The 11040-nt window shown below is 35.9% G+C and overlaps 1 protein-coding gene across 3 annotated transcripts; it reads left to right on the top strand.

The window, feature by feature from the left end:
• Window positions 1–822: 822 nt before the first annotated feature.
• On the top strand, window positions 823–10489 carry LOC131594604 (uncharacterized). Of its 3 annotated transcripts, XM_058866779.1 has the most exons (12): window positions 823–1008; window positions 1088–1183; window positions 2495–2578; window positions 4444–4518; window positions 4691–4771; window positions 5592–5731; window positions 6372–6611; window positions 7087–7261; window positions 8170–8253; window positions 9291–9456; window positions 9560–9765; window positions 9920–10489. In XM_058866779.1, exons 1-12 carry the CDS (start codon window positions 880–882, stop codon window positions 10121–10123), a joined length of 1680 nt encoding a protein of 559 aa, XP_058722762.1. In that variant the 5' UTR covers window positions 823–879; the 3' UTR covers window positions 10124–10489. The 3 variants fall into 3 exon arrangements, with proteins under 3 accessions (XP_058722762.1, XP_058722763.1, XP_058722764.1); XM_058866780.1 differs by lacking the exon at window positions 2495–2578; XM_058866781.1 differs by lacking the exon at window positions 823–1008 and having other exon boundaries at window positions 1103–1183; window positions 2458–2578.
• Window positions 10490–11040: the final 551 nt, after the last annotated feature.

Here is an 11040-nt window from a genome sequence, read left to right as displayed (position 1 = left end):
TTCAAAATGAGTTTTGTTTTCTCCTATTTACCTCAAAATGGGTAGGGCCATGAGCAGCCAAACAGATTAACCAAAATGGCCCATGAGTTTTTCCTTCAATTTGAGCGATACTTTTGTGTCGCATAAAACACTCGACACCCTCTTCAATATCTGTCATCCAACTTGACTTCGATGATTTTCGTCCCTTTTTTATTTCTCAATTGTTTTGTATTATGGATCCAAAAAATTTAAACTCTGTAATGTGTGGTATGATATGACATCCTATAGGTTAGAAACACTTATCCTATTATAAATTTGCATTTCATATACTTTGTCTCTTGTTTTATGTTTATGAAAAACTTCGTTTCTAAAGCTTGTATCTAATTTTCCATCCTTTCATTTAAATCCTCCAGTGACTCTCTAAATAGAATTATATCATCTTTAAAAAAACATACATCTTAGTGTTAACTCTGGACACACATTCAAAATTAAAATAAAAAGATAAGAGATTAAGATTGAAACTTGATTAAATCCTATTGTTATGAAAAAATCGTTCATCTTTCTACTAAGCAGCCTGATTTTCAACTAAACTAGTCTACAATACATCTATTAAATTAATCATTAAGCCATCTTGATTTAATTAACACCGATCGATTCATTGAAATTATAAGTTGTTGGTCACAAAATTTAACATAAGAGTCATATTAACCTATAAAAATTTGAAAATATTTAGAAAAATAAAAACTTTTATATTAAAAAAACTTTAAAAAATAAATCAATACACAACTTATATAAACAAAATTTTCAAAATTTGATTTTTTTCATAATTTTCCTTACCATAAACCCAAGAGGAAATATATTCCCAAACAAACCAAACGCTGAACTAACGCTACGGCGGCAATGACTGAAGAGCGTAGGTATTCATGCGAAACCGCCGCCGATACTTTCAGATGGATCAACGACATCATCAGCTTCCTCAATCCATACTTCTCCATCTTCATCAACGCTCACGTCGTCCATTTCTTCAAGGTTCCCAAATCTTCTTAACTCAAAATTTTCTCTGTTTTTTGAATTACATTTTAATGGAATTTTTATGATTTACGTTCAGGATCGACTGTGGGAGAATGTTAATGCAGAATGGATCGATTGCCTGCGAAGAGAATCGGTTCAGAATCTTCTCTTAATACCTTCTGGAGTAGTTCAGGTTGCTTTACTTTAGTGCCTTCTTTTTATATTCTCTGATTTTCAATGCAGAATATTTTGAAGCACGGACGCTGAAAACACACACATCTACGTTGATAATAATTTGAAAAAAATGAATAAATTAAATTTAATTACAAGTGTCGGTATCGGTGATACCTGAAACAGACACACTTTTTCCAGAGGTGTCAGGTACTAATGTTACATAGATAGGATGGCATACGAAGAGTAAACAGTTATTAGGCACCATTAAAATAGGCTTTGAATGCATGTATCTAAGTTACAAATACATTCCTATATGTCTTTCGTTTGCCAGTTTGGTCCTCAGAAATGTCTTTTGATAGTTAGCTTGGAGATCAATTGTGTCTTCGGTTAGTCAATTTGGTCCATAATATCGCTAACAAAATGCAACACATTTAGGGGTGTTTTTGTAGTTTTGATACACTCAAAGACTACAATGACAATGCCTGGAGACATTTGGTGATCAAAATGACTGTTGGAAATATGAATAACTTAATGGGATTTACTGCCATTGGTTGCCATCTTGCTTTTTCATGGTCCTGTATAGAACATTACGGCGAAAGTTGATGTGGGTTAAGGCTTGGTTGTTGTTGTTGATTGCCTTGTTGCTTTTTCTAGGTTATGAAGAGTTAGCCAGCTAGGGTTGGTTATTATTGTCAGCTTAATCAGCCATTGTACCACAGTAGCTGAAAAAATTATAAATTGAGTTCTGATAATATTGACTGTCTCATAGAATTTGGTAGGGAAAACTAAGGATCTGTTGTTTCTGTTTATACTTTAGATGTTTACTTTTAATTACTAAACTGTGTCCCCTTGTTTCCTATCTGTTTCCTTTTTTCATAGATGTGTACATGCTACGCTGAAAAAAAGTTGTTTACAGTGTTTTATGTACAGATCTTTGAAGAATTGAAAACAAGGTGGTGGTTTTGTAATTAAATGTTAAAACAAGAACTGAAAATAGAGAATTTTAAGCTGAAGTTCTTTACTTTAATGCTTGATATTTGGCTAGGGATTTTAAGATGAAGTTTTTTACCTTTATTATGCTTTGTTATAGGCAAAATAATTTATTTGGTTTCTATGCCATCCATCAATGGCTGTTTTTAGAAGATTCGTAGAATAATATGCAGTTAGTTTATTTGGAGGTTTTTTTGTATTGAAGTAATCAAAATTGTATGTTGTCCTTTGTTTTCTGTTTCCTGCTTTGGTTCGGACTTACAAGGATACCTTATCTATGATTATGTTATGCTTTATTAATAGTATAGAAGATTCCCTTTACCAAAAAACTTGGTGGCAGGATCAATGGCCAGCTTCTCTGAAGGATTTTATCCTAAAATTGAGGTCTATGGTATTTTGTCAAGAACAAGCAGATATAAACATGGTATGTAACATTTACCAAATTGATCTTCATCCTTGTGAAATCCGGGCAAGATCTCGCTGATTGACATTAATATAAAGAAAATTTTGAAGTACTTGACTAATAATAGTTTCTGTTGAACAAGTGATTTAACATTCTGATGGCAGTAATGCTTACTTTTCATTTATTATGAGCTCTACTTTTACTGAAAAATAATATCCAAATCCCAAATAGACTAGTTTATTCTGAATTTATAATTAGAGTTTGACCTAACTCATTCCTATAAAATCGACTTTGTAAGATGAGGGATGTCACTCCATATAAATTCTTATTAAACTCCATCTTTAAACAATGTGGAATTTGGTATTTTCCGAATACACCCCTCACGCCCAACACTGTTAGACTTGGTGTGCATATATAAATGGTGGGTGGCTTGAATCGATAGATTCTGATATCATGTTAAAATCTGTTAGAAATATCCCAAGTCCCACATTGACTAGACATAGAGCTTGAAAATAGTTTATATAGAGTGACACTTCTCACCTTACCAACCGGTTTTGTAAGGATGAGTTAGGTCAAACTCTAATATCGCACCAAGTCCAAAAATGTGGGCATTTGACGCAGGCCTACGCTAGACTTGTAGGGTGAGGATTTCCCCTACTGTTCGATGTGAGACTCTTATCACCCCCTCACACTCAGGACTCCACAACTAGACAACTAGAGCGTGGAAACAAATGAGGGTGTCCGACCCCCTCACACTCAGGGCTCCACAACTAGACAACTAGAGCGTGGAAATAAATGAGGGTGTCCGACCCCCTCACACTCAGGGCTCCACAACTAGACAACTAGAGCGTGGAAATAAATGAGGGTGTCCGATGTGAGACTCTTAACACCCCCTCACACTCAGGACTCCACAATTAGACAACTAGAGTGTGGAAATAAATGAGGGTGGATGGTCCGATTGCGGAAACCATAATAGGTGGCCAACCGAATCTTATACGAGGCTCTAGACCCCTACTCTTCATCTTCCCCTTTCTCTTTTTTCTCTTTCTCTTTCAAAGCATTTTCTATGCTTCTCTCTTTCTCTTTCAAAGCATTTTCTATGCTCTGAAGCTTTAGCATCAGGCTTTCATTGGAATTGTCCACCCCTTGTTCAGTTTTACAAGGAGACTTTCGGACAAACTCGCATGAAGAGTTGCATGCAGACTTTCAGACAAACTCGCTTGCATGCAGACTTTTAGCTAAAGTAATAACATCCAAGGCGTTGGGAGCAGCGTGAACAGGAGCGTTAGCATCGAAGTTACCAGCGGGAGCGTTGGCATGAACAGAAGCTTTGGCATGAACAGGAGCGTTGGGAGCGTTAGGAGCACGACCAATATCACGAATAGCAGTGGGATTGTCCAAGTTAGTGTCAACGAAAAACTCATTGGCTTCTTGAATCAACAACGTCATCGCATCTTCCTTTGGACCCCGAATCAAAACCCTTAGGTTGGGGTTAGCACCCAATAACCTATCAACTTTTCTGCGAAGTTGGTGATGTTGAGTCAACATCACTGAAGACCCGCTATCGGGCCACCCACCATTTATTTCCACGCTCCAGTTGTCTAGTCCTGGGCGTGAGAGGGTGTGTTAGGAGTCCCACATCGGACAATATATGGCCTGAACATGTGCTTATAAGTGGGAGCAATCCTCACCCTACAAACCGGTTTTGTAGGGATGAGTTAGGCCCAACCACATTTCTTAACAATGTCATGTATTGTCTGATGTGCCTCTTAACATCTGTGAAGAGTTTTTTGAACTTAATAGTAAGGCAAAATACATTTTTCTGGAACTTTTGTTTGACAGGTTTTGGATTGAGCAGTCTTGATAAATTTGTTTTGTACTTGCAGGCTTTACCTGGTCTTCAGATGACTTCACTTAACAGAGTTCTTGCCCAGGGCATGAATGCGAAGAAAAGACATGAAGTGAGTCCATGATTATCATATTTTTATAGTTGCGTTCTTTTTACAGTACAAGATGTTGTCTTGGACCTATGGTTTTAGACAAACAAATTATGAGTATTAAGATTCATTTTCTTTTGAATCTAGAAGTTTATTGGCCTTTAATGTCTCACATACAAAAATTTCACGCGTACAGGTAGAAGCTCTTTCTGCTGTTGTAAGTGCAGTTGCAGAGAGTGTGAGGGCTCATGCCATTCTTGATGTTGGTGCTGGTCAGGTAGAGCTTCATTTTCTTTTGATTACTGTTCTGTTAGTTAAGTTACCGAAGCCGGGTATTCTTGGCACGTTGAGGGGACATTGCATGGTCAAAAGTTCTTCATTTGAATCTTAGGGTGGAATTGTAGTTTCTTTATTGGACAAACAAACAAGAATAAACTTATAAGTCAAGACAATGGATGTCTGTTTATTTGGTTATAGTAAGAATATATGAAGGGATTTCAAGTTAATAGTAATAGTTAGATAAAACGGTTTAAATAGTAGAAGCAAGATAGAAGAGTGGCATTTGGTAATTTAGGTGTGAGAACTGAGCAAAGGCTTTTCTCTTCCTTTCATGGAATAAATGGTTCATTTCTTTTGATTGTTGCTTTCAGTTTCCCTTTTCGCTTCACAATTAGAAGATGTTACATTGGTTCATGAAGGAGGGAATTTCTGCTTCAAACAAAAGATTTCCCTTGTCATACACAAATCTTAGTTATCTAAAGGACTCCCTCCATTCTGACTTCACCTATTTATCTAACTAATCCACTCTAATTAACTGACTAATAGTTCTAGTTATCCTTAGCTGCTTTTCACCTGTTTTCTCCTGATATTACCTCAGTGTCCAAAATGGAAGTCTGAATATTGGTTGGAAGCGAGCATAAGTTATACCTTTCTTTAGTGATTCTTTTTTTTCTTACATATGCATTTAGTGCTTTGTTACTTGGATTAGAATTAGTGATAGTCTCATCGTCAGACTTTACTTCTTTTTGACGTTTTCTTATTGAAAAAAGTAATATTTTTAGTTATGTATCGAGTATCATATTGTGGTATATTTTTAGGGTTATCTTGCACAAGTACTTGCCTTTCAATATCAGCATCCTGTCATTGCCATTGATGCATGTTCTCACCATGGGATGGTCACTGATGCACGGGCAGAGCGGATTAAGAAGCACTACAAATCACAGATGGTAAAGTCTAGGTATGAAATCCCTTTTCATATAGGGAGGGCCAATTATAGGGTGGTCAGTGCAATGTAACCTTGTATAGGGAGTACCTATTATATTCTTAAGGACATTTGAAATGACTAACATATATATGATTCGGCAAGAACAGATGGTAAAATCTGGTAACGTTTCTTCTATCTTGACCTTAATTACTGTAATGTAACCTTGTATAGGGAGGAGGGTGTACTATTATATTAAGGATATTTGAAATGACTAATGGATAAAGCAAGAAGTGAGCCGTTTGGGGGTTGAGTAGCTCAGTTTGTTTGAGCTAAGGGTTAAGAGAGTTAAAGGTTTGGTGCTAGTGAAGGAGAAAATACTAACATAATGATTAATATACTAACATTTGCCTATCCAAAAGAAAAATAAGCAAACCTTTTGGATGTTAGGAATTTCACGAATAAATTTAAAATTATCACACCACGCCTTTATTATTTGAAATGAAAACAACTAACACGAGGGTTCTAGTATGGATAATAGTGTATATGTTTGGACGAGTAATTGCAATTTGAATATGCTTTGGTAATTGTTCAAAGTTGACTATATTGTTATTTTGACCCCCTCAGTTTTTCTTGTAATTAGAATTCATTTGTCTGTTCATTTATTTTGCTCTAGATCAGGTATGCAGAGTTTGAATATACCAAAGACAATCACATGTCGTGTGTTGTCCATTGAATCTTTGAAAGCCTTGGTTGAAACTTCTTTGCCTGGAGATGACCTTGAGCAATCTATGTTAAAGGAAGATAATCAAGAACATAAAGGGAAATCACATTGTCCCAATGACGCAAACAACAGACCTCCCACTGTTCTTGCTGGGCTTCATGCATGCGGTGATCTTTCAGTGATTATGCTGAAGTGAGATTCAAAATAGTGTAGCTTCTTTTTCTCTACCATGTATTTCATCTCATATTAGTTGTTTCTAATTTCTCTACCTTGCTTAAGTAACATCAGAAGAATGGTTAACAAACTCTAAACTACTGCTAAACACTCATAACAACTATAAACCACTTCAATCATACAACATTTTTGGAAACTTATAAATTGTCAACCGAGTTGAGGTAATTTTAATGACTTGAAATTGTGTATTTTTGCACAATTATGAGGAAGATGTCAGAGTTGAATTACATCTGAGTTATTACATTTTTCCTTACATCAAAGCGACGTCCTTCCCTTATATCTAATGCGCTATTAACCTTATTATTTATTTATTTGTCTACATGTAACATGTCAGCCCTCCTGTTTCATAGCAATGCCATTTTGTGTGTATGTTTCCTTATTATGTATTGTCTGCATTCGACAGACTTGTAATTGTTCCAATCTTTCTCTATAGGACTTTCTTAGACTGCAGAGATGTTAAAGCTGTTGTTAGTATTGGTTGCTGTTACAATCTACTATCGGAAGAAAGCAGTAGGGATGGTGAATCTCAATGTGGATTTCCAATGAGTCATGCTGTGAGATCCACTGGCTTATCACTTGGAAAAAGTGCACGTGATCTTGCTTGCCAGGTACAGGATCTTGTTGATCCTTCTCTTTCCACTCTCTATTTTCAAGCATGGTATAAGAAGGAAAAAATAGTTGCAAGAAAACAACTTATAGATTGTTAAATATGTTTGGATCTCATCCCTAAAAGCTAGCTCAAAGGGTGGGGTTGCCTCCCATATTTATACATTCAACAATTGGGGAATCTAAGTAAATTGGAACTTCAAACAAACTTCAACAACACAACTGTCAATTTCAACACCCACCCTCACGCTTAGCACCCACCCTCACACTTAGCATGAGCCTGAGTTAAATGTCCACATTGCGGTCCTTAACCCGACTATGATACCATGTTAAATATGCACCATGTTAAATATGCTTAGATCTCATTTCCAAAAGCTAGGGTTACCCTCACATATTTATACATTCAACAATCCGGGAACCTAAGCAATGTGGGACTTCAAACAAACTCCAACAACACAACTGTCAACTTCAAACACAGATTAATTAAATATCAGCTCTGTAACTTTTCATGTCCATTCAAATGGTAGTCTCTAGGTGTTGAAGCCATATCCAAATGTCTCCTCAAATAGTTACAGTCACAGCCTAAAAAGAAGTTTATATTTGACATTGATATGGTGCCTCATAAGCTAGCATACTTAATTAGCACAAATCTGACCTTGAATACTACCCATAATCCACCATTAGTTTTGCATTCTGCTGCTCTCAGTCTCTCACACAACTTAGGATTAGGATGAGGAGTACCAAAATACACAAGCTCATTTAGAACAAGAGACATCTTCTAGACAAACAGAAATTGCCGGTCCTGACTTCCTTGCAATATTTTTTGTTTTAAGTTAATTTCTTAGTTCTTATTGTTTAATGTTGTCAAGTGAGAGAAATTTACTGCACTATTTTCATTTTGTCTTGTTAGAGTGCAGAGAGATGGAGGAGCCTTGATATGCATGCTGGCATTCACAACTTTGAGTTACACACTTTTCGCGCCGCTTTTCAAATGGTACTGAATTATAACTTAGTTTTGTTGCACGCTGATTTTAACTTCCTTTATGTCACCGATCATAATCATTTGAGGGATATTTTGCATGTGCTTAGACAAGAAAAATTGTATGCTAATTTGGCAAGAGATATAATATTATCTGGTTGATCATCTAAAATGTGCATCAAACCTTATATAGGATGAGATCTTATAAGGCTCTTATCCTATCATATTCTTATCCAACTCTTTAATTCTACTTATCTTTTTATCCCATTCTATATCAAACAAGCCCTTATAGGGTAGATGACATGATGGGATTATTGGAGTTTGGAATTCGATTATATATCTACCCTCCATTAAGTTTCTTATACTATAAAATGTTTCATTTATGAGAAATTTAAACATAGGCTCCATTTTATAAAATTAAGTTGTAAGTTAGCAGATAGCTGAAAAAGCTAGTCAATTGAAGTTAGTGTTTGGTAAATTTAACTGTTATGAATATAAAATGACATAAAAGTACTCAATTATTTAATTTTAAATACATTTATTTTATATGTTCAGTTTTTTTTAATTGATTTTTTTTCCATTCATGTCCTTCCTTTATTTAGTTTTACACTCAACTCCTCCCTTTCCTTCTTGGTCAAATTAATGATTGTATCCCGAAATTTTCATGCAACTCATTATTTGTTTCCACTTTGATGGTATACACTTTATACTAATGTATTTAATGAAAAACTTGAATGTTAGAGTTGGAGAAGTTTGTTGGCCAGGAAATGGTGAACAAAGAATACAGGGGTGGGACAGTTACTTTTATTTTGCAAAGAATATATTTGTAATGTTTCTGATCTCAGTTATTGCTATGAGTCCAAAATCTGTTGTGTCATCTTTTCCCCAAATTTGCTTTTGAATATTTTCTCTTTGAAGTTTTTCTATTAAATATTATAAAGACAAACATGCTACTCTTTTTCTAGCGGTCTTTATAAAAGACTCATTCCCTCCCCCCTAATTTACATCTTCTCTGCTCTCAATTTCTATACGCACATTTTTTGCTCATGAAGGTTCTTTCGAAATATTATCCAAAAGTTGCGATGAGTACTCCTTCAATTGGGCGTAAAGGAAAGGCTCTGCGTAGGCAAAACCAAAGGAGATATTCAAAGTCGGAGCTGCATCTCAAAGGAAGTGCTTGTCATACGAGACAAAATTTCCCTGCTGAATCAAAAACTGGTACATTGGAAATCTCTTTTCCTGTTTCTCTTCTTCCCAACACCTAAAAACTGGTATGCTGGAACAAACAAACAATGGGATAATCTTTGTCAACGTGTTACAGAAGGGACTTTTGGCTCAGCTTCAGAAACTCAAACCTTACCTGGTGACATTTCTACCAATGAAAGTGCTGGATGTGAAGGGACAAAAATTGCTAACAGGTTCGAGAATTTTGAGAAATTTTGCCAGTCTGGATTGTCTCATCTTGGAATCAAACATTCAGATGATATAAACCTGCAAAGCATATGGATGGAAGCAGAACCGTTTGCTGTATGTCAATTTCTTTTATTATTTTGAATTATTATCACAGTAATGCTCATGGGTCCTATTTCTACTGTCTAGGACTTTATTTTATTGTAAATCGTTTTTCTTTTTGCTTATTTATGGTTTCTTTTGTACTTATTAATTTAGCGATTTTGTACAGAACCTTATAGGACCATATTGGTCTCTCAGAGCTGCTTTTGGGCCTCTTTTGGAAACTCTTATTCTGCTTGATAGGTTATTGTTTCTTCAAGAGCAAGGTAGTGTATTGGAAGCCTGCCTGTTACCAATATTTGACCCAAATATATCTCCCAGAAATGTGGCTATAATCGCTAAGAAGATTGACACAGATTTAAGATCCTCCTGATGCTTAAAGGTAACTAATATGTCAGCACGCATCATCTATGTGTATCCCGCAATGGTGCTGTCATCATTCAATCCCACTACTTTCCTCTCTTGTTGAAAAAAATGTGTTACTCAACTCAGGTTCCAATCGCGGTCTCGCATAATAAGAAAATACTTTGTAATATTTATTCATATGTAGTCCCAGAATAGCTAGCTGAGTACTTAATTAAAACGATGCAAGCTTGTAGAGTATTTAAGGTAGTATTCTTTGAAAATAGATATAAAAACCACTCGCTTGCTTACAAGTGAATCAAAAGGAACAAACATAGTTCTATACTATTAGACAGCCCTATATCATATACATATCTAAACTGTGATATGGATCTGAGCTGGATGATTATTGAATTTTATCTGGAGGAACTTGATGTGTTTGGGTGTGGAGTGGCTAGAACACGAGGAAAGCTGCAGTAACATATTGTGAACATATGCTCAAAAATGAACATTTTATGTTTAACTTGAAAGTCCGTGTGTCAACGGAACCAGCCTACTCTAGAGCCTCTTAAAATTAATCGTTGGTGCGTAATGTGGATGACTAGTAAGTAAGCACGGATAAGAACACAACAGAAATCATGAGTTACTGGACAAGAATATTATTGCATTCTAACTTTGTCCAGTTGAGCGACTACTCTGAGATATGCTCGCCGCATCTCTCGGCCTTTTCTCCAGGCTTCAACCACCGTCCTCTCGTTTCTCTTCGAACAATCCAAATCATTCTCCTTTGATGTAGCTTGGGTGATGGTGATGTGTCAAGCTCTTGCGGATAGCGGAACCACTTCAACCAACACTCAATTGGGATTAAGCCCGAAAGGGTTTGGGTTGCCAAGAATTGATGTTTCCCTTGTCCTCACACTTGTTGTTTCCTTTAAGGATGTTTGGATC

The sequence above is a fragment of the Vicia villosa genome, linkage group LG4 (assembly GCF_029867415.1).
Source record: "Vicia villosa cultivar HV-30 ecotype Madison, WI linkage group LG4, Vvil1.0, whole genome shotgun sequence".
NCBI lineage: Eukaryota > Viridiplantae > Streptophyta > Magnoliopsida > Fabales > Fabaceae > Vicia > Vicia villosa.
This window is presented reverse-complemented; position numbering and strand designations above follow the sequence as displayed.